The 24,374-nt window shown below is 34.4% G+C and overlaps 1 protein-coding gene across 1 annotated transcript in view; it reads right to left on the minus strand.

Moving 5' to 3' along the window:
• The window catches only part of LOC110380088 (monocarboxylate transporter 10), an 82,419-nt gene extending 64,446 nt beyond the window's left edge, over positions 1 to 17,973 (minus strand). The window contains exons 1-3 of the mRNA XM_049847760.2: positions 17,848 to 17,973; positions 4,924 to 5,694; positions 4,587 to 4,819 (exon numbers count right to left, since the gene is read on the minus strand). Coding sequence (XP_049703717.2) covers positions 4,587 to 4,819; positions 4,924 to 5,603 — 913 coding nt within the window. The 5' untranslated portion in view covers positions 5,604 to 5,694; positions 17,848 to 17,973. The remainder of the gene's footprint in view (positions 1 to 4,586; positions 4,820 to 4,923; positions 5,695 to 17,847) is intronic.
• Between the last annotated feature and the right edge of the window lie 6,401 nt (positions 17,974 to 24,374).

A 24,374-nucleotide genomic window follows, 5' to 3' on the forward strand; every position in this document is an offset into this window, starting at 1 on the left:
AAATGGAACTGTTTTAAATTAACAAAACACGGTGGGAAACAAAAGAATATTGTATAACGTTATATAATTCCGATTCAAAGACTGTCTGTGAATTACCTTACGAAATATGAATGCATACTTACTTCCGTATGAAACGTAAGCACACAATTTAAAACAAACGTTTGCAAGTTCCTGCCTAAGAAAATGTACATGAAAATCCTTTACGTAGACAGTGAGTCGCAATTATGACGTAACTCGATTATACGGCAGCTGTCTAACTACGTTAAAACACAGTGTGGCTACAAAATACGGTAGGTGTATACACTTATATAAAGTAACATCTATAAATCATCGTTAGAACATCTTGTTTGTATGTAGGTATTCATGTGAACATAGCCGTGTAAAGAGGTTTTATCTCACGAAAGCGGGTGAGTCATACGTGTGAGTGTAAATGTACATGCACATTTGTCTTTGTGTGCGTAAGCTCGGGAGAGTTGATTGCAGAGTTACCAAATATAATGTCTAAAATAGTCGTGGTGGTCTAGTGGGTAAAGCAACAACTCATGTGTGTGGGTTCGATTCCAGATTAGGCAAGTACCAATGCAACTTTTTTAAGTTTAAATGTAATTTATAACTATAACGTAGACACCAATGGCTGATAAAAAGGTGAAGGAAAACATCTCGAGGAAACCTGGACTATATAGTCTGAAATCACCAACCCGCATTGAGCAAGCGTCTGAGAGGAGGCCTGTGCCCAGAAGTGGGACGATGAAAGGGCTGTAACTAACTACCAAAGATAATGTGCACGTACATTTATACATACAAGTGTGGGTCAACCTGAGATAAACCATCTAAACAAGGAAACAGTTAGCTTTGCAGCCAAGTTGATAGGACAACGAACAATGTATCGATTGATATTGTTCCTTGCACAATACGTAAATCCAATGTCAGTCAGTCAATGGAGGCTCAAGGCTGCATGGGTAGGTGCATTGTTTAAACCTAGGCTTGTATTCACAAACCAGTGATAGAGGATCAGGATCAAAACTAACAAACTTCAAGTATTCAAGTCTTCTCTAAGATTACAAAAGAATAATGTTCTTCATAAAGTCAGAGTTTAAAAGACGATATATTACAGAGGATATTAGGTTTGAACTCTTTCTGACTCGACGCAGCTCATAAAAATACTTTAATAGCAAGAAGGAACTTCTGACATAAAAATTGAAGACACTTATTTCCGTATCTCAGTTAAACTGCGCTATTTCATGAAGGAGTTCGAATAGTTTTTAAAATTGAAAATCGATAGCACAATTCTTGGTTACGTTGAAAATGCTTGAACTACTTATACTGAACATATTTTGAAGAAAAACATATTTATTTAAAAATATAACCTCTGCCTTATTCTATACCTATCCGAATAAGACCTGCTTAAATAGACGCCTACAGTAAATAGATGATCAAATCTAAAAGGTTACTGGACCTTCACAGACTTTAACAGTACCTAACAAAGAAATGAAAATACTCATACTTAAATAAATAAAATGAAATGTTTCTCTTTCATTTTCTCAGGCAGTTTTTGCACTTACAGTAGAAGAGATTGATACGGATGCCTCGGTTCGTTGAGTAAAGCCGGGTATTACTCACTAGGGAGAAGAAAATTGAACTTTTTACTGGTTTTCATAATACATTGTTAATACAAAGTTTATACGAAATGGGTCAGCGGTTAAGACAGAGATGGATAGGGTGTTATATTGTCGTTTAAGGAATTTTGTTCCCACAAATCTTGAGGGGAGAAGTGGGGAAGATGCTTAACTGTAAATTGAAAGTAAAAAGTCGTGTTTCTTGGATTGTTATGAACACTTAAGACTTTTTACTGTCGTAGTACGAAGTGTCTGGTCTTTTGTTGTTGGGGAAATTGTGTAATTTAGGTACACTTTGTTGCAAGATTTTACGACAATATTACTCGTATTAATCCATCTAACTATAGCCGGTAATAAATGCGAGCTTATTGAGGATGTTCGAATAACGCCTAAAATTAACTTAAAGGATCTAGTTACCTACTCGTTGACAAGAACTTATATTTAGCAGAAGCGATCGCAATGACGTGGATAGTCGCTTTTGATGTGAATTAAACATTTGGATAATTAAAATGCTATGCAAGACAAAAGTCAACAGATAGATATCCTATTTATCTATAGAAATCGTGCTATATTGTAACGGTCGACTTCCCAACTAAATTCATGATTAACTAATATCTGTTGGTTACCACATTTTGCCGGTGACTGCGCGGTTTCACATGGGTGAACCAGTTAATTCATACATAATTCCAGGAAACTGAAATCCCTTAACATTAGAATATTACGAGCATAATATATACTGTAAATATTGATTTAAATATAAACCATTTTATATGCACATGTATGTTTCGATTCATTTTCGTAATAAAACGGATATAACATTCCGAAATATTTTGTAAGATCAAACGGATTACCAATATATTTTGCGATCTCATTGAAATACAGACTTCTACATATTCTCTTGAAATATCAGCTCAGATATTAGTTGTAGATAAGTTTTGCTCCAGATTTCGAGGTCGTATCCCTATCATAGCCGAGAAATGCGAAACGCCTTGTAAGCAAAACAATAACCAATTTCCGTAAGACTTTGACAGTAAACAAGCCACTGATTGCGACTTATTTTTGTTGTTTTTACTAAGTATTAAAAGCGAATAACAATTACGATGTGTAGTAAAAAAACATAGGTAATTGTTAGATCAGAATGTCAGCAACTTTTTATTACATACTGGTGTTTTAACGAAACTCCATCTATGACAGTCATTCCATAGATTATATCAAAGTAATAATTTTAAAAATATAATCAGAGTCCAAACACTCTGAAAAAAATATTCTGCATTAAAAAAATAAATACAAAAACTTTACTCACTCTTAAACCCTTTCGTTTCGAATGGCAGTAAGTTTCAGGAAAAGATTTAACCGTAGCGGTTCGAAACCGCAATGCAATTAATCAGAAGACTAAATTGGCTGAGTGAGAAATATTTATAGTTTTGTACAAATAAGAAGTTAGAGAGGAGATACCTAGAATAAAGTCCGTTGGATTGTTCACTTCTGTAGCACTAATTATACCATATGACAATGTATTCAATAATGATAGTTTCTTCGTTATAATTTTGCTATGCAAAATTAAATGTTGAACCTAAGGCATTACCTACATGTATTTACATAGATTTGAATTCGACTTCACAGTTCGATAGATATTACCTATGGGCTTGTGGGAATTAAGCAAAAAAGAAAGTTAATGAACAAGCTAAATACCATTGGGACACGTTAATGCAAATGTGAATATGGAGTGTACCTATTTGAGTAAAACAATGATTTAATGTTTTCATTATACAAGCTATTGATACGAACTGAAATGAAGACAGTGATTATAAAAACATAATCGTAAACGATAAACGTCTACTATTTTTCCGCAAAAATTATCATGTTTGTCGGTTTTCTTAGGAATGAAAACATGAGATTCGCAGTGTTGATAGATAGGATCAAGCGCACGGAGCTGTCACGATCTTCAACTTCTGTGAAGAGGCGCGTTAAGAACATTTTACATGATAAATTAGCTGTTACTTCATTAATCTTTCCGAGCGGTTTTGTGAAGTGATTCACCCAAGAATTAGAACGCGAATTCATATTAGAGAGGCAGTTTTGCTTTGATAGGAATATATTAATAAGGAGTGTTTGTGTTCTTTTTAATAGTGTTTACGTATGCCTGTTCATATAATTATAAACGAGAACTACTGTAATTTATCGAATATAGTTTACGATATTTGCTTTTCATGTAACTTGTGGTTTGAACAGCGCAAAAGATAGATACATAATTTCTAAGAATTTCAAACTATGATGTGGGCTACGTTTTCAATTTTGTTTGGGTTTTCGTAACAAAGTAGGTAAGTGTATGAATATGAAATTGACCTAGAATTCCCATGAATTCAAACGTTTCTACCTGTTCAATATAAAATGTGTAATTAACTGAATAGTTCATAATAATCCTTTATTGAATCAAGTAATCAAGAACACATATCATATAACTAAATATCCTAATAATACGTCCAAATTCATTGATTCACACTATGAATTAATTTGTCTTCGATAAGTAGGTATATATAATATTTCCGAGCATATATTAATACGTACGTAACTAATAGCCTTAGCACTGAAAACGTCACAAAGGTGACATGAAAAGGGTATGGTGAAGGGTTACCCGTAGACGGCCTACCTACTTTGGCCAGAATGCCATTAAAAACTTTTTTGTGTGGTGTTACCGGAGACTTTCCTCAGAATTATATTTTAGCAGACTAATAAATATGTAATTAAATGCACAAATCGTATTATTAAATGAGTTGGGTACTAAGCTTCTGGTAGTCATCATCATCAGTCTACACGTTAGAGTACCGAACATTCGCAGTGTTGACTGACATCAATCTCTTTACTTCATAACATTTTCCTTTCTAGGTATGTTTAGTTTTAATAAAAAGAAAACAAATAAACATAAGTTTTGAGGCTGTGAAAATTGTAGTAAATAAAATCTAAACTCACCGTGTGTATACAAAGGCGAAACATGGTACTTGACAGCAGCCGTGCAAGCTATGGGCCCAGCACCTCCGCCCAGTTGCAGACCGTGAGACAGCACTTGTACGATAGTGCCGACCACGGTTATGGTCCAGCCCCAACCACCTTCAGGGTAGTATCGGCGGGCGAGCGTAAGCGCAGCCCTCGCCCGCAGAGCTGCCGCCGTCTCAGCACCAACCGTAGCACCAGCACTCGCACACCTACCGCACCAAAACACTTTAGCCACTACAAACAGAACCAATCTACTAACACAAAACCAATAGACAATCCTGTAAAACAAAACATTCCAATACACTGCACTAACCGACGAAATTGAGCCACTTCACGAGCCGCTTCATAGCCTACACTTTTTGAACGACCCCGTTCCTTGTTTTGTTTGCACTTGTTTTCGATCCTAATTCTATTGCCACTAACGCCGCATGTGCACAACAAGTCTTCAGGACGTATACTTGGAGCTGGTTGATATTTCAGTTCAAATCTTTCACGACAGTCACATTCTGGTGTCCTCCAAGACAACAAACGCTGCAACAAGGACCGGCGACGATGCACTGAGGTTTTCCCACACTCAATTGTCTCTGTTTGCCCAGTGTCCAGAAGGAATGATGTACAGCGATTGCTTTCACGCGGCCTGACGTCTGCTTGCTTTTTATCACGATAAATTCTCTTCTGGCCAGCTCTGCTACTTCTACCACTATTGCATGCAAAAGTAGGAACATAAGTTTGAGCGCCGTTGTCATTCTTCTTCTCGCTATCACTAGGTTGGTCGTTTTTAGGCGTGAATCCATTTTTTATCTTCTTGACATCCGTGTGCAAGGATTTCCAAGTGGCGATGACTTCTTCCCGAGCCGGCGGGTCACTAAAATTAGGGATGGTGTAGGAATCGGGTAATTTTTCCGTAGGTTGGGTGTTGTCAGGGTCTGACGGGACAGGCGCCACCCGGAGTCGCGTGGGCAAGCTGTCAGACCGGCGGAGCGTCATTGTCATTTAGATTTAGAGATCTCATTTTTAACGCACATTCATTTATGTACTGTTCGTTTTCAACGTTTCCACATTTCGCCACATTTAAGAATATTATCTGGAACAAGGAAATAATAGTAAGTCATAAAATATGTAGGATAATTTGTCAAGAATATTAGGGAAATAAGTACGTGAAAGTAGGTACGTACTACGTAACTTTTTGGGATATTCCAACTTTATTGACGCTGAGTGATATGGGCTATGACAATGACTTTCTTGCTTATTTTGGTAGTAAATAATGGAACACAAAAGAAAAATATTAAACATTTTCTCTGCTAAGTGACTCATATAAAAGGTTGCTTCTGTACCTGAGGTAAAATAATGCTACCCTATTAATATTCTCATGAAATATTCATAAATCCACTAAATGTTATGTAAATAAGGAGATTTAGGAAATTGAAGGCAATAGCCGGATAGCTGAAAGAGATTCGAAAATGTTAAATTTGTGTATCCGAAATAATCCGGGGATGATTAATGATGATTATTCTGGCTCTGAAGAAAGTCAATTTATGGCAAGGGCTGCAAATGATGGACATATAAAAACACTTGATGAACTTCATTACTATCTACTAATTTATGTGACGTGTTTGCCGTTGATAAGTTAACTAGATATAAAAGTCATTGTAACCATTTGCCAAACAATTAAAAGCAATAATTCGTTAGTGATAGTGATCTGATGAATAGTCTTGAACTGACTTTAATCTTGAAGTTTAATTAGTGATTCGTTCGGATGTAGACTCATGGATTTATAGGCTAATGAATGTCTATTTGTAAGAGTAAGCGATTCGATTTGGTACCGAAACGTTTTCAGATAAAACAATGACAACTTTACGAACATTGAGAAAACTTAAGTATAAAAGTTCGAAAGTTGTTGAAAAGTGATACTGAAAATACAGCTTTTGTAGTGGTTTTTGAGTTCGTTACATTTCAAAGTTTGGCAATTTTCCAATAAATCGACGGATGCTACAAACTTTAAAAACTAACGAGATTTTTTTCTACAGAATGAATAAAGAATGTTAATCTTAACAAAATGATACAGCAGAGTTAAAAAACAACGAGCAAGTGGTTCCATGAATCACACTACCACTAAATAAATTCTAAACCAAACGGTCAAACGTTTACGAGACAGTTTTAAACAAACTTAAAACATCTGAAAATTGAATGAGAACTAACACTCTAATGAGGGGTTGAATGTTGGAACTTTTCAGACATCATTCCATTCTGTTGGCCATTCATAGTCGGTAATTACATGCGCGGATTCTTTTGTTGCCCTCGCTTTGGCAGACAATTGAATTTCAAATCTATTCTTTTTGGTATCCTCGGATGATCCCTAGACTGGCTGGTATCGGTAGCTTTTAAAGTAAATACTCAACTGCTGCTTGGTGTATGGTAATGTGTCTGGGCTATGAATTTTAGGAGTGATATGCATCGATCTGGTAATAGCTTCACATTTTGAGGTAGACGGATTTTTACGAGCGATATTGTATGAATCATTTTTGAGTTTTATATTTTCGAAGCAAAATAAAGTAACGACAAAATAACGTGGAACATAAAATGCTCTTAAACGCACTATCAGCTCGTAACTTCTTATTATTTTTAAGTTAAATTAATCCATCGTTAATGTATGTCATTATTACGGTATTCTACGATAGTTGGGATTAAATCTGGCCCTCGTAAAAGTTAACTACTTCGACCAAACGGGAGAACAACGTCGTGAACTATTTGGCTTGCTATTTTATTTTCATAATAATTTACTCTTATAAATAGAAACATTAATCGCGTGTTCACTAAAGTGAGAGGAGTGATAATAGTGAAATCGCTTTTAATTCGGTTTGGGAGAGATAAATATTTATTATTTCTGCAAAACGTGTTATTCTGACTTTGATTAATCTCATATTCAAATCACAATTTGGGACAACTGCCGACCTCATCAAGCATTCTTTCTTTTAATGTTTCTGAAAAATTGCTTGATTCTTTTCATTTTGTTTAATCTATTGTTTATACGCAGAAATTCCGTTATTAGTTTTTGGCTCCGGTTTGGCAGTGTTTTGATGAATCTTCGCATTTCGTCCGCGTGATGTTTCATCGAAAGCACTCAATCAGGCACGCGTATTTTTTTGACATTTCCAATTTTTAGTTATGAATAGTTTAGGATTCCTATCACGTTTTGGATTTTTTTATGCTTTGGCGATGGTTTAAATGTTTTGGAAAATGGGCGAGGTTTAAAATAAATAACGGTCCATTGAAAAATGTATCATATTCTGGAAGGTATCCTCGATTCAAATTTTATTAAATTGATTCCTTTTGCTGCAACGTGACTTTAGCTTGAAGGAAGGGACAAAGCCATTTCCCAAGTGGATTGATTGTCTTCTGAATGCAAACAAAAATGATACAATGTTTTTTTAATATTAATCCGTTTAAAATTAGTAAGTACTTGAAGGACATTTTAGAAAATCGTGCTGTAGCCTTATTTTAGTGACTAGTGGGAGTTTTATGGAGTGCTAAGGCAATTCAAGTGGTAGAAGGGTAGTAGGTAGTTCCAAGGTATCATGGCTTCTTATCGTAGAAGTCTGGAAGACTTCTGCGTGGGAAAAGATATGTATCTCCAAGAAATAATTTTCCTGACACGAAACCTCCTACACTTTCCCCGATTTCTTAATTAGGAACTTTGCACGTGAAAGATTTGTGTAACGTCAATAAAATACGTCAATGGTGAATTGTGTATTTGAAAGAAATATACAGTTGAAGCGATTTATAGGGCATGAACTGTCCAGCTGTGTAGTGGACTATTAGTTAAAGTCGTGGTGAAGAAAACTCGTTAATCAAACGGTTAGTTCGTTGATTAATGCTGCGTTTAAATCAGAAATAGATTTCGTATTCCGTGGAAATTGTGTCTTTGTTATATCTTACATGTCTTTGCTAGAGCTATTATTGTAACTTTTATTTTTAGTTAGTTATTTGTAAGTAACATCAATCTTATTTTTTGTGCGTTAATATATTGTCAACGAGATCCTCATTACGAGCCGGGGCTGCGGTTCAAGGCTGGAGAGGAGCGATTTATCTCAGCTCTCGACTTGTATTATGTCTATAAATTACTTATGGCAACTTAGCCAAAACCGAAACAAGAAATTTTATACTGATCGTTTGTAAAGGTTACACAAGTTCGTCCGTCAGAACTTCGCAATTTATTCCTTTGGGACTAACTAATGTTTTATAGTTTGGTCACATACCTAAACAATTAGAATAATAACAATATTATAGGTACCGAACTAGATATTAGAATTGCATTGTTCTGTTAAGTATTCATAACGTACAAGAGTATAAATCTTACGAATATAGGCCATGTATCCTTTTTTTACGGTAAACATTGTGTACCTAACAGAGAACTAAGTATCAAGTTCCAGAGGAAAATATAGCTTTATTTTATTTTGCAATTTAAACCTCGTAATAATATTTAAGTAAGTACTTGAGTAAAATCTGCTAACACGACGAAAAAATGCATGATTTGATTTTTATAAATCAATCAGTTGAAATCGTTTTCCAATATTCAAAATTGTAACAAAATATCGAGTTGTTGATAACGACTTTTTGTAAAAGCTGAATCGTTTTTTGTTTGAGATGCAAAGATTTTTGATTACAGCATTCATTCAATACAGAGTACATCTCTCCCGTGTATTCGTAAACAATAGAATTTGATTGCAACTGCTTTGGCGCAAACGTCAATTTTGCGGAAATAAAAAAGTATTGGTCTCGAAAGCCACATCGGAAATGAAGTTACATGTTGGTTATAAAACAAACGGAGTAAGTATATATATTCTAGTACAATTTCATAACTTCATACTAAATAGAGGTATATTCGATGAGTACCTTTAAATAAAACTAGCAAAGACATTCAAATGACAGCCGGGACCCATCAATTAAAGCCTTCCAAATCAAGGAGAAATTCGTTTTGACACGATGATCATCAACCCACGGATCGACCACGACAAGCATTTCTTAACCTGAATATCAATCAACCTTTTCTTATGTCTCACACACATATCCTTACTATAATCACCATTTCAAAACAGCATTCCTCTAACACATTGTCGACTCCTTCAGTCTTAACTACAAAATCCTGTTAACCTCCCTTCATATAGAAGGAGCAGATCTAATTAACATCAAGGTACGAACACGTACAATTTGCCTCCAGAATAACTGACTGAATTATATCTTGATCCTAATACAATCTAAGATAATTCAGCTGGATTTACTTATAGCGGGAACGTAAACATGCCGTCGAGTTGTATTGGTATTTTAGGCTTGTTTCAAAATAACTCCTTTTTGTTTTAGAGTTAGTGTTGTCTGCTCACGTACTGTGGAATGTTACCAATTAAACGCAGTGGAATTCCTTTAATTGCCGCATTTCTTACGCCCAAATCAATAGCTACACTTTTTGGAATGTGTTTTCCCTTTCTCTGCAAGTCTTTGTAACATCGCAAAAAGTTTTATCCTAAGAGAATAATAATAGATTCTTAGAATCTAGCTAGATTACCATGAAATTAATAAAACGGACGCTCTAATTAGTAGAAGTTGAGTCTTAAACGGTATTACCCGACTAGACGAGGCGGTTTCTACGATATTATGTATAAGCTATCCTTTATAAGAAATCGCTTTAAAAGATCTAATTTTAAAAGGGTTCATGACAGACGCTGGATCCGAACTTTTTATTGAATTCCTAAACTGTGAAAGTTTAGTTTGAATTTGATTTTCTTAGTGTCTCCCTAAGTGTTTGTTATTGTGAATATTCTATATTTTAAGCGGTTATATTTGAGTTTGAAACTAATTGTGTACTGTTGAATAAACAAGGTAAACGACGGACGGACGTGGACGTGGACGTGGACGTGGAAACAAATGACGATTAACAATACTAAGCAGTTGACATATTTTTGTATTTATTTTATAACTGCACTGTTTAATTGTGGCAACGTAGCTTAAAACCCAAATACAGTTGCCTACTAAGGTTCGCTTCAGTATGTAGGTCTGTTTACAGTATTATATTATAATACCCAATTAATTCACACGTGTTGTTGCTTACTGCAAACATAATCCTTCAATTTCCACGGTAGGGTACACTGCGGTACGTTACGTATGTGACAAGATTTTCGGTGTTAATTCCACACTGTATCAAAATAATCAAGGAGATTTGAAGCTTTATAAGAGAAATAATATCGTCATTCTACTTAATAAGATTATTTTTGGATTTAATTTAGAACTGATTTACAGTTAGTTTCAAACTCAAATATAACTACTTAAAATGTATGGAATTAGCACCTAAAATACTTATTGCATTTATTTTACTTTGTTATAAAACCAAATCAGCAAAGTGGATTGCATATGATCAAAAGACTAAAGGGAATAATGTAACGAACTGATCCAATAGCTGCGTTTGTAATGTTTTGAACTGTCCTCTTTTGTTTTCAATACTATGGAACATATGGATGATGAACAATAATGTCGCATTTACATTCATATCAGTCAATATAGTGCTCATAAAACGATTTACTGACGACCTCACTAAGCGATATTACTTTTTATGGTCATGTTAACTACTACAGCTGCAACAACTATAAGCCCACACTCAAGCGTTATTAATTTCACAGTACATAGAAATTGGAATACATATTGATATTAAAATACATACTTAGTTGTTTGAAACCGGGAAAATTGCTTTTTGTGGACAATATGTGTTCCGATTGTCTCTTAATTGCTTTCCGTGAACTAGATATGGAAATTATAATGCTTACAGTGAGTCACTATCAATTGTTTCATCAATACAGATATCGTTTTTGATATTTTTATTATTTTCAGTTCAGTTTCCTGACCTACATATTGAGTGATAGTTGTTATCGAAGCAATATTATTTTACGACTGCTGTATTTCTCTGCTAGTTTTCCCAAAGGTGTGTTAACTTTCTATTAAAGTTTACTGAGTACTTTTGCTATTGCGTCATGATTTTATTTATTCAATTTTGATACATAGTCTTGGTAGTATTGGAAATGCATAATATGGTATTGAGATATACTCTCATCTCGTCCATAAGCCGTAGGTTACTCAATAGAGGCAATATTGCAATTTTAAACTTATACACCAGCTCTCATACTCCATATTGTTTCTGGGAAATATGATTCGCAATTTCAGTGTCTGAATTATTATTGTTCCCGTGGTTACAGTAATAAACGTCACAGTGAATTCAGGAAAAATGAGTTTTCACAGAAAAGTTATGTTATTATTTGAGTCATTTCAAAGTTTTGCAGAAATGGCTAACTAGCGCCATGCACAGACTCTTATTATAATTTTTCTAGAGGTTTTATTCAAGGAAATCTTTTTTTAGAAAAACGATTAATCGACGAATAAATATTCATCAATCTTCTTCTAAAAATAGACCAACTGATCCCTACTAAACAGTCACCGAACAGGTTTAACATGAACTTAATTGCACTTAAAAAAGTAATTTAGTTCCACGCTTTTTGTCGGCCATCAGTATGGCATTCATCATGACATTTGCACCAGGCTCGAGTATTCGCATTGCATTGCTATTGTGTGAGTTCTGGGCCACAAATTACATGCCTGGGCACTCGCTATGGACGCGTAGAATATAGACTCGGTGGCGACAGCGGCGAGCGGCTGAAAATTCCTCATATTAGTGCCATTGTTATAGAATGATATTACGCCTCGACGCGCGACGTCATGAGACCACCACGGAATTATTGGGTTATGTATATGGAGTCTTTTAATTGGAGCCTTGTTTATCAGATGATGTGAGAAAAGTAGGAAATACTATAAAATTTATAGGGTTATAATGTTAACATCGGCAACTTCTCAGGACTACTAGAACCTAAGTATATTACTAACATCATTTAAATCAACAACTTTTGTTTTTTGAGTTTAAATGATTTAAATTATATATATCCTAATAACCCTGTATACTTTTGGGTATTAAGATGAGAAACTATAATGTCGCTTGTATATTAAACCGTCTATATAATTTACGTTTTCTAAATATTTAACAATAGATGTTTATTTGTTTTTAAATAGTTTTGTAAACATATAGGCTAGACTTGAATGTAATTAAAATTTGAAATTAATAGTTTAACTTTGCTTAAGAATACTATTTGAAATAAACTTTGGGTATTAAAGTTTTCGCGTTGTGTTAAACTGCTGTTAAGTTGCTTTATAATTAAGATTTCGGCAAAACTTATATTGTTTTTTTTTCTTTGTCTTGTAACCGTAGGCTAGAGCTCAGAAAAAAATATTTATGACTAGTTTTTCTTAGAATTAGACGTCAATAAAATTAAGCCTCCGGAGATTTCCCTGAAAAACAAGAAAACTTACCATTTCAGTCTAAGGGCTGCTTCTTAGAAAATCCACATGCAGTGCTTGCCAATCAAGCACTTCTTGAGTTTTAATGAAAACACTATTATCATGAACCCAAAAAACCTAACAGAAGAGACTCAGAAAAAAGTAAAACCAATAAATAACAAGTCTTCCATAAATCTAATAATCTATTAAACGATAGCACCAAAGAAATAGATATTAGAATAATATGTAACTGTATACATATGTAACCTGTAGGCGTATAGGAAATTGTATCGATACACTTTACCATAGAAAAGTTTTAATTACATAGCTTTGTTATATGGGTGTAACTGATATATAAGTCCAAAGGCCCGAAGGCAAAGGTTATATAGCATTGGACTATTGGGAACAATCCCAAACAAAACTTATTCATATACAAAATCTTGTACGCACATAGAAGTTATGTCTTTGTGTCTTAGGACGTAAAAGGTTTAACATATTATAAAAAATCCCCGCTCGTTACCCATTTTATTATTTTACAAATAGGCATATTTTGCACAGTAACGTAAATAAGTGGTTGTAAAAAATATGTGGTACTAACAAGGTCTGGGCATGACGGCCGGATTTTATTCCACTTCTGATCGACCTTTTAAAGCTTGAACGAGTAAAAGAGAAATTTTAAAGCTGTAATGAAGTGGTTTACTACCGATATCGATAAATTAGGTATAAATGAAAACATTCGATAATGATACACATGTGGTGGTTGCCTATAAATAAGTTGACAAGATACTTTCGTATTAATTATTTTCAGTTTAATTTATGGCTGATTATTGTCACGACTCAGTTTAATGCTACTTAATAATTCGTGTGAAAGTACAAAGCAAAATTTACGAACAGTTCGAAAAGTTAGTTTAACTACAATTTTGTACTGAACTCTAAATAACTTAGCAATATGACAGATGCTACCACTGGGACTCATCCGAAATAGTTTAATTCGTAATATTAAGCTTATTTCACTCAAATAAGCTGTTGTTGTGAACAAAAATAAATGCTACTTGCTAATTAATTTTTAGACGGCATTTGAGAGGTTTTCTTTACTAAAATTAGGTTATATTTTCAAGTACTTTGTTTTCTTTACCTGTTTGTTCATAATAGAAAAAATATTGTATTAAATTCACGAGTTTCATTGACCAAACTAAAAGGACCTTTATCGCTTCCCACGAGTAACATCCCACGCGTTTGTTCAGAAGGCTTATGGGAAATATCGGTCCCACACAGGGATTTACATCTAAAATGAAGTGGAGTATCAAGTTGCGCTTTTTTATATCAACATCATTATAATATGATATTGCAATTAAATGTTGGTTTGAATTATTAAATTAATATGCAATGAAGATGTTTCTTACGCAAAATCTTTGTTAACAATTTCATTCATAGTGTAACTGAGTTCCTGGTAGTTGTTACTGCGAAGTGCAGTGACGACTTTGTTACGTATTTGTCAGTCTTAACAGTTCCCAGTAGCTGAAACTGTGCATCAGTGATAACATTTTATTGTCTCATAACTTTTTGTAGTGCAACAGTATTAGAAGTAGCAAAACTCGGATCGAACTTTATTTCGATTCTAGGTCCCGTTTGCATCCGCGGATTATGTAAAACTTTTTCACGCACTAAAGTTTTATTGGACCAACGAATAAAAGCGGAGCTTTGTTATTTTTCTATTTTTGAGCGCAACGGTCTGTAGATCCATAACATCAATTGCGAAAAACGTAGTAGTGTAGGCACAGCTGTTAATTACACCCGACCCATATTCTGTTAACATAACGTTCAAGTTAATGGAGCTAACATTTAAATTGTCTGTCTGAGTGTTCGCACATAAAAAGTATTATTTTATAGTCAGTAGTAAAAAGCATTCGTATCCTGCGCACAACCCTTCTAACGCGTTTATTCATTCGGACTGTAAAATAAAATATGAAAGGCACGACATTTTGCCAACCTTTTTTAATAAGTTTTATGGTACTAAGTAAACCCGTAAAAAAACGCTACAAAGTATGTTGACTGTAGCATAACTCATGACAGGATTATAATTACGAAAATTAAAGTTGGGTAAAAATTTCGCTCAGAAAGAAACATGGCTTCGTTCATACAAATCTGTAAGTATATGCGTGCGCATATTAAGTAGGTGTAAATATGTTATTCACGGCAAAAGATCCGGAAATTATACATCAAAAGTGACTTGATGGTAAAATGTATTGGAAATGTTATAGTTGGTGATGAACGACCGTCTTTTATCATTGACGCGCGATGTTCAAGAATTCTCAATGGACATGAGAGTATTCAGCTGAAGGAATATTACGAGGCTTTTGAATGGCGTGAAGCTGCAGTATAAGCCTTTGTGTATACTGAAGATAAGTAACTTTAGAAGATTATAGTACAAATAAACCGATTAACGTGCCTCTTGATAGAAGTTAGTGAGTGCATACCTAAACCTATGTATTGTTGTTTCTCGTTTTTATTCTGATGTATTATGAAAGCTAGTAGTAGTGGGCATTTATTTGGTTGTTACATTTTTACTGAAAAATTGCAGAGGATAAAAAATCGTATTCTGGTCTTCAAGTGCGGCTTATGCTACTTTTCCATTAGGAGTCAAGATGGAAATATGACAGGACTCAGGTTGGATACATAAAACATGGCCAGTCTAAAAAAAGTTATCCATTTTCTTTCTACTCCATGCAGTGCTCTCGAAAGTTCCGGAATGCGACCACGTATTCGCTTCATTCTTGAACCCCGACCAACATCGTGAAAACATACCAACGGTGAAATGCGGTTTATATGGGAAAGGTCGTAATACTCGTAATCTTTCCTCCTATGTAAGAAAAGTTGATTTTACACTCACTGATCAAACTGTATAAAGAGTTATTTTCATATCTATTGTATTACTCAGAAGCTGAAAAAAAAATAAAGCTATAAAATATGTGTTATGAATAATTTATAAACATCTGATACGTACGTAGCACCTAATAATTCGAATGAAAGTAATTTTTGATACACAGGTTTTGCATAAACAATCTAATAAAAATGAATAGCGATTTTTAATTAAAGCTTACTGAGAATTCATGTTTTTTTAATCAAACAATGATTATAAAATGTTTTTATGAAAATATCAATGTTGGAAAATTCTCAGAAAATTGTTATTCTTAATTCAATTTATAATGTGATCCTAAAATCAAGATCCTAAGTTTAATTGAACCTTCTTGTTGTCTATTACAAACTTTTATGAACTCTAGAAGTTTTGCATTGCATTATGCCTTTGCATAGCAAAGGAGATGGCCAAATTTTCATAGAAAAAAAACCCAGAATCGACAGCAACGAAATGGGTACCAATGGGTTCATTATTATTGACCTTTGATGGTGCCAAAAAATCCAGCCTGAAATCCATGGGGTATAGGAGCTATATCATATTTTCACAAAAATAAGTTATGTTGAATTTATGTTGATTTATAAGATTATTTACATCAAGGCACATAAAAAACAAGGTACACTAACATTATACAAGCCAATGGTAATATCCCCATAGTTACAGAGTTGGCCTGGAGATTAAAAGGTCTTGTATTTAACCACTCCAGATACGATTAAGCACCGGCCTTACCTACTTGGAGAGGTTTCGCAGTTACATGCAACCTTCACTGAAATGTTTTTGGAGAAATTGTCTTTGAAAATCGCGCCATGTGACATTGTCAAATATAACGTAATGCAAAACGGGCCAATCACGAGTCTGCATTCAACTTCTAACGAACATCAAATAGTAAAAGTAAACTTTTTTGTGAACTAAAATCTTGATCGAAAAAACGTTATAAAAAGAGAACCCCATGGTTTTTAGATGATTTGAAATACTTTTTAAAATCCACAAATTATACTGAATCCAATCATACATATGAAGTTCCTGTCGATTCTGGGTGTTTTTTTGGCCATCTCCTTTTTGAAAATCGAAGAATGAAAATCTACAAAGTTCTTGTTACACTATTTTTTGCTGAGTATACGTTCTATCTTTTTGTTGATTTGCTTATTAGTTAGTAATGTCAAATTCTCATATTTTGTAAGTAAGCCAATGAATAGACAGAATATTTTGAAAGGTAGTAAGAGTACGCATATACCTACTACAAACATATACGACAGCCGAAAGAAGTTGTTTGTTTACCCTCTTAATGAACATAATACAAAATTGTCATCAATCCGTGAGTGCTTAAATTAAAACCGTCGTGAAGGTGCCGAAAGTCTCCAAGTGAATTTGCGTTTGATTGTTATCATAAAATTAATGAAACTGGAAATTCTGGAATTGGTTTCACGATGAAGTTATGAACAACTGTTTATGAAATAGGTACTGTTTTAGAATACTTAATAGAAATCAAAATAAATAAAAAAATAAAAAATAAAATAAAATAAATAAGTAAATCTTTAAAAAGCAAATACTTTGCAAATGTTTTTACCTAAAATATATACCTATCTTCTGTATGAAAAATGACAGTTAATTTCAATACCTACTTTAGTCTGACAAAAGGCATATTGGTTTCAATAGGCTGATATGATTTTAATGAGTTCGAGAATGTCGGCTCTTTTCATCCATTCAAATATGAATAATTTAACTGAAATATTGTTACTGTCATTTCACAGACATGTCAATTAGCAAGCTTTTACTGTTATGACAAGGAAAATGAGCACCAATTATAAAATATAAACAATTGAATTTGTGACGAACATTGTATTAATGAACTGATAAATTTTGGATAAATAAATCCGTATAAAACCAATTAACTATATTTACCAACTTCTACAATAAATTATCACACTATAATCAAAACAAAAAAAAATTACTTACCTTACAAAAAAACTTTGAAACTCGCGATCGCGTTTACGTAAATCGCGTGAGCCGTAGCGTCGCGACGCGGCAAGCGCGCGTGTCTTCCATGCCGCTGTCGGCTTCACACTGGCCACTGTGATAAAGAGAAGTGATACCATCTCGCTGCACGTACTATTGTACACCTACGTTTATCTTCCGACACATTATCAAGGGAATAAAGCGGAGGTTTCACTCTTTGTTATCTTTATTTCACGTTTTTCAGGAAATTCGTTGTTGCATCCATTCTGGCTGGCAGGATTTTAAATTTCATTGATACGATTTTCACGTTTTTATAATTAAACTAACACAGTTTTCCTCGCGTCTCGAGTACTACATAAAAAGTAGCCGCTATATTTTGTTGAGTAAACGTCCATACATAAATACGTACAAACTTTTCGTGTATAAATTATAAATAGGATAAACGGATTCATGCAAACATACACAAAATATTAGTGTATTGGCAAATTAATATCGTTACCACTCAAATTCTCTTTGATAGTGTTTGGTAACATTTATGAAGCATTTGTAAACATACCATCAGAAGCTTTGAACGAAAAAAATATAAACAGTACAACAGCTGATGTGGTGAGGAAACTAAGTTTGTTAATGAGCGTTCAGATTCCATCCTTTTCATCTTATCATGAAGTTTTGCATCTGGACTTTCAAAACCACAGTGTTTTCATTTCATCACATTTGAAAAACTATAGGAAACCCTTGAAGGATTTCTTTTTATACGACATTTATAATAGGTTAAAGAGCGTGTATGTTAATTAGTAAGTAACGGTTCTGACTGGCAAAAATGATTCTCATTACATAATTTCCGTAGAAACCAACTTATTATGCATGCAACGTACAAGTACGGGACCTTCCGCTGATATTATTCAACTGATAAGACTTTCTTTTTATTTCTAGTTAAAAAACGGTCATAAATTAATTAACGAGTAATAAAAATTACTTTATTTTTTACCAATAAAAGCAAGTTAAATAATCCTTCCAGGTTTTGTACCTAAATATGTATTTATATTTTGTTTGTATGTAATGGATAAAGTAAAAAAACTACTGGGCCGATTTTAAAAGTTCTTTCACTAATGGAAAGCTGCACTCTTCCCAAGTAATATAGGCTATGTCTTATCCCGGTACGAGTAGTAGTTCCCACGGGAAGCGGGTACAATCGCGGGAAAATGGCTAGTGGATAATATGGTAATTTTGGGTGCTTAATACGTTGGAATAAACTTTGTTTAATAAAGTTATCCTTCGGGAATAAGTTTAACGATTAAATTATTTTGGCAGCTCTAGTACCGGCGATTGACAAGTGCATTATCATTTTACTTTACCGTAAAGTTTGACAGACATGATTATCTGAGCATGAAATTATAGCTGTGGTCTAATTAATATTTTCATGAAGCATACTTGCTTATTTATTAATCCGAGCTATATACCTACTTTTTGAAAACAGACATACCAAGAAAAAGGTAACATTGCATGGATTACCCGTGACAACGGAGAAAGGGCAGGAAAAGGAGTCAGGGCTTTGCTATAAGCCTGGGGAAGACATGTGGCTTGACCGAATAAATTAGGATTTCCCAATTTGGGCCAGGAGTGTGGCCGAAGAGATTATGCTCTAGAAGTGAATGACATTGTTGTCTTTTTGTCAGATTTTCATAATAGCATTTATGTACAATCTTTAAACCCCTTGAATGCCGGTGCGTGGATCCAAGCGAGACACAATTAATTTTCTATTGTTCTCTAATTAGCGGCATTCAAGCAGTTAATACCCATTATAAATATTACTTACTAAAACAATTTTTTCACGTCCCTTGTATATTTTGTGGTGAAATATTTAAATATGAGTAGTTTTCTTAATGTATTAACATTACCTACCGCTTCAGAAGCCAAGTAAATTTCGTGAAATAGGTTGTTACAGAAAGTAGACAATCCAACCCGAAAAGTTATACCGCCAAAACTGCAAACACGAGTGTGAACATAAATTATGTAAATGGTCGACTTACTTTTTATTGAAGTAAAGAAATAAGTAAGTAAATAAACATCTGACGCTCAATCGCTGCCGTAAATGGACTTAATTACCGATGACAGGTTTTACGAGCATTTCCAACAATTATGTTTACCAATTAAGGTGAGGAGCATTTAGATCTTCAAGGTCTCTGCCGAATCAGCATAGAAATGGTTGACGGTATCCCAGATGTGGTACTAATGTCACAATTTATTGAACCAGTGTATTAGTTGGATGTAGTCCAGATTTTAACCTTCGTGTGTCGCAGTCGTCGTTAAATTGCTGTCTTATGCACTTTGTGTGTAAAAGATACGGAAAAAATTGTTTATTTATAATGTCAAATGTCAGAGGTGAAATTCTATGTGAAAGGTAGTGTACATTACCAACGTTATTTCCTTGAAGACCGTAATCTATATTTAAGTTTGCACCATTCAGTAGATCTGCAAATTGACATCGGCTAAAATATAGATTAATAAACGAACATTTTAAGTGTGTCACTCGCCGACGCTTCTCGATGAACCCAACTTTCGACACTTTCGTATTCTTAATCAACTACAATTAGCAAGCTAGGAATAGATCGTATTGGACATTTACTATGCAATCACCGTTGACCAATTAATTAAGGAATGGACATGCGTTGTCTAACTACTAACTATGTATGGGTATAGATAGGTACCTACTGACAATATAACATCAGGAGTGTAGATGTAGCTATGGCTATGTATATAGTGAAGTGAAGGTAATACAATACTGCGGCCTATCTTCATTTAACATATTGGTAACAGGTTAAATGGAGGTAATGTCTCGAAATCACCTAATTAGCTTGATTAGCTTTCTGTTTTATGGAAAAAAGTTTTCAAAGGCCATTAAAATTGCAAAGAAATTGCATAGGTATCAATGAAAGAATCTCTGCCGTTATGTGAGTTAGTTTGGTCACCCATTATTGTATAAACAATGATTTTAGTAACCTAATTGAAATTGCAGTTACGAATGATACCTGATTGAAATATTATGATCGATCAAAGAACCACATTCGCTACGCTAAAGCCATTAAAAAGGTGGAAAATCATTTCTCTGCAATGATCAATTAATAACAGATTAGACGTTCACGTTTGAAATGGAAAAGCTTTCCTAATTGAGAGTAGATGTAGTGTAAGCGATCGGATTTGCTGGCTCTGCACAGGGGTACGTAATATTCCGTGAACACGAGCGAACGATGCGTTCTAATCGAATTTTTCATGAATCGTTTACAAATTCGTTCCAAATTCAAACGGGGTTGACCTCATGAAAAAACCATATTCATGCAAAACGCATATTTATTCAAGATCACGTTTATTTCATGCCAGTGATAAAAGGAGGTTTTAAAATATAGGCCTTACCTATATGAACCGTATCTATGGTCATAGTACAGCTACATACCCCTTTATTTGTATTAGATTGAGCTAAACAAGATAAATGGTAAAAGATGAAAGGTAAATTACCATTGTCAGGCTGTATGTCTTTTGAACACAAATAGAACTGCTCCATCACAGCCCACATATAAACTGCCACAAAGAACTCTTCCACATAAATTGAGAGGAATGGCTGACATTATATATCTGGTAATAATGATGTTATACTCAGTGGCGTAGCGTGGGGGGGGCAGGGGGGGCAAATTCCCCGGGCGGCAGCTTATAGGGGGCGGCAAAATTTACCCAATTAAAAAAAAATGTTCGCAACTAGTATCTGCGCCGCTACATAAAACTGTCTAACAATAAAAAAACATTAAACAAGAAAGTTGAAACTTTTTAAACTTAAAATTAATTATTGTCAAAATTTGGTACCTACTTAAAACACTCGTGACACTACATTTTACGTAATTTTGGTCTTAAATAAAAAATAATTAAAATTTCGCGCTCGCTTCGCTCGCGTATTCAGAAACTGTCTGCGCTTAATTTTGCATTTGTCAACAAAGAAAAAGTTAAGTACCTTTGGGCTTTGCGTAATATTTGGTTTAAGTCCGATAAAAATTTCGCGCTCGCTTCGCTCGCGCATTTGGAAGTTTAGAATCTTCCAGAAATCAAGTAACAAAGATATTAAAGAAAAGTCTACTTGAGAACCTCCCCTTTCTGCCGGGGCTGCGGGTTGTTCGAAAGAGTTACATAAAACAGAACATAAAAGGCCTTCGACGGAACACGATGGTTTTGAGTCAGTAAGAGTCTGACACTCCTTCACCGCTGCTAACCCACAGAAGGGTCATTTGAAGATTTTTAACGTCGATACATAAAAAAATCCTTTTTTTGAAGTCGGTTAAAAATGACAAACGGCCAGTAACACTTGTTAAAAAAAAAAATACACGGGAAGGGGCGGCAAAATCGACAACTGCCCCGGGCGGCAGATACCCACGCTACGCCACTGGTTATACTCCGATCACCCAGTTGTCACTCGAGTGGGTTAATTATGAGCTATGGTAAGAACGAGTATATTACCAAGAGAGCTCATTAGTATTCCATTCACGCGGTATAGGAGCAACAAGAATAACTTAATGTATACTCGGAAACTGGAGTAGGTATTTAATAATATCTTAATTTTGGGACATGCACAACTTATTTGTGCTGCGAGAAAATAAAATCGATCGATTAATGAAATGTAAATAAGCGATGAATTCTACACTATCAAAAATAATTGTAACGTAGTACTTCAAACATATAACTGATTTACTTAGGTATTGCTTTTTAAAAGTCATCATCATCCTCCGAGCCTTTTCCCAATCATGTTGGGGTCGGCTTCCAGTCTAACCGGATTCAGCTGAGTACCAGTGCTTTACAAGAAGCGACTGCCTATCTGACCTCCTCAACCCAGCTGCCCGGGCCACCCGATACCCCTTGGTTAGACTGGTGTCAGACTTACTGGCTTCTGCTTTTTAAAAGTATGATCTTCACATAACACATAAAAGAGAAATTATGTACTCTCAATATACAAGAATTATAGTCAGAGATTCAAACGTTGACTGCTACAAAAGCACTTAGCTGCACGTGTGAGCTAATTTATGAGACATACACATTCAATAGACAAGTTAAACTAAACTGCCTGTTTATACAACAATAGTTTTTCAGACCTACCATTGAAGTGTCATAATGTAATGTAAAGTATCAATCATAAAGCCACACAAGGCTTAAGACATTAATAAAAGCGTATATTATGGATGTTTGTCCCAGAAACGAGGGGAAGTTTCCGTAAAAGCTAATAAACAATGCTGTGTGCTCTATTTCAAGAATAATTGAAGCCTTCACTCGTGGTCGTGATTGAAATGACGAGATTTCTGATCGTGTTAAATGATAATTTTACAAGACACAATGCCCATTTAAAGAAGATATGTATTAGTTTGACATTAGCACAAACGTCGCAGAGAAAAGGAATAATAAAGTTAAACCAAAATTCGCAGCAAAATATAAAATAAAAGTAACGATAAATTTGATAATGGTAGGAGGTTGATGATGAAATGAAATAATCAGTATCTCTTAAGATTTTAAAAGTTACTTTTTGAACTATAGTTTTTCATTTTTCTTAGAAAGCGCATAGCAATGGACCTGCGTATAGGTAATCTTTGTGATAATCTCTACAATGAAGAGTCCGTCATAAATGTTTAGCGTAAGCGGATGACGAAGCGAGATTAATATTTATTGAATCACTGTAAGTTAACAAGGTCGTGTGTGTCCTTCGCGAGTAATTTTCCCCCATACATGTTACAATATGCATAAGTTCCTACAGTGAGTCTGTTCTAAGTTTATGTGGTCTACTCACGAAGTTTTATTCTGTTTCAGAAAGAGCCTATAGCAGTACCTACAATAAAACCAATTAATTTATTTATAGAATGTTTGGTTCCAAAATGAATTTCAGCGGTACTAAATAAATAGTTAGTTCTTTTCTGCCAGAACGAGACCAATGTTACACTTATACAAACACGTTTCGCCATTTCACATTCATTCACGAAAAATGTTCTTCTACACACTCACACATACGAGTAATATTGTTCCACTTCCAAACAATTGCAGTTAGTGCGCACGAAAATAATGTTAATTTGTGATGAGTTTCGTGGCTCGCTTTCTGCAATCAATTATGTAAGACCACTTGTAATAAAATTCGTAGTTCCGTATACTCACAACTGTTTTTATAAGGTGTGTGTAAGGCTAGTGTCGAAAGTGCCTTTTTATATTCTACACCACTAACGTAGGTACCTACTCTCTCACATATTTATGGCAATCGGGTCACACACATCATTTTCATTGTTATTTTACATTCGTTCCGCAATTATCGGATGCAGGCCAATCGATGTATTAATATTCTGCGGATTATGGTTTATGGTTGTGTGTAAAATTAATTATGATGTACCTACTTTTGTTATTAGCTTTGATATTTTCAGCATTGTTATTAATTATAACATAGACACATACGGACTAATTTTTGCACCTAATCTAGGTCTAGGAATTGTTTCAGATGCTGCTGAAAAACTTGC

The sequence above is a fragment of the Helicoverpa armigera genome, chromosome 7, assembly GCF_030705265.1.
Source record: "Helicoverpa armigera isolate CAAS_96S chromosome 7, ASM3070526v1, whole genome shotgun sequence".
In the NCBI taxonomy this organism is placed as follows: domain Eukaryota; kingdom Metazoa; phylum Arthropoda; class Insecta; order Lepidoptera; family Noctuidae; genus Helicoverpa; species Helicoverpa armigera.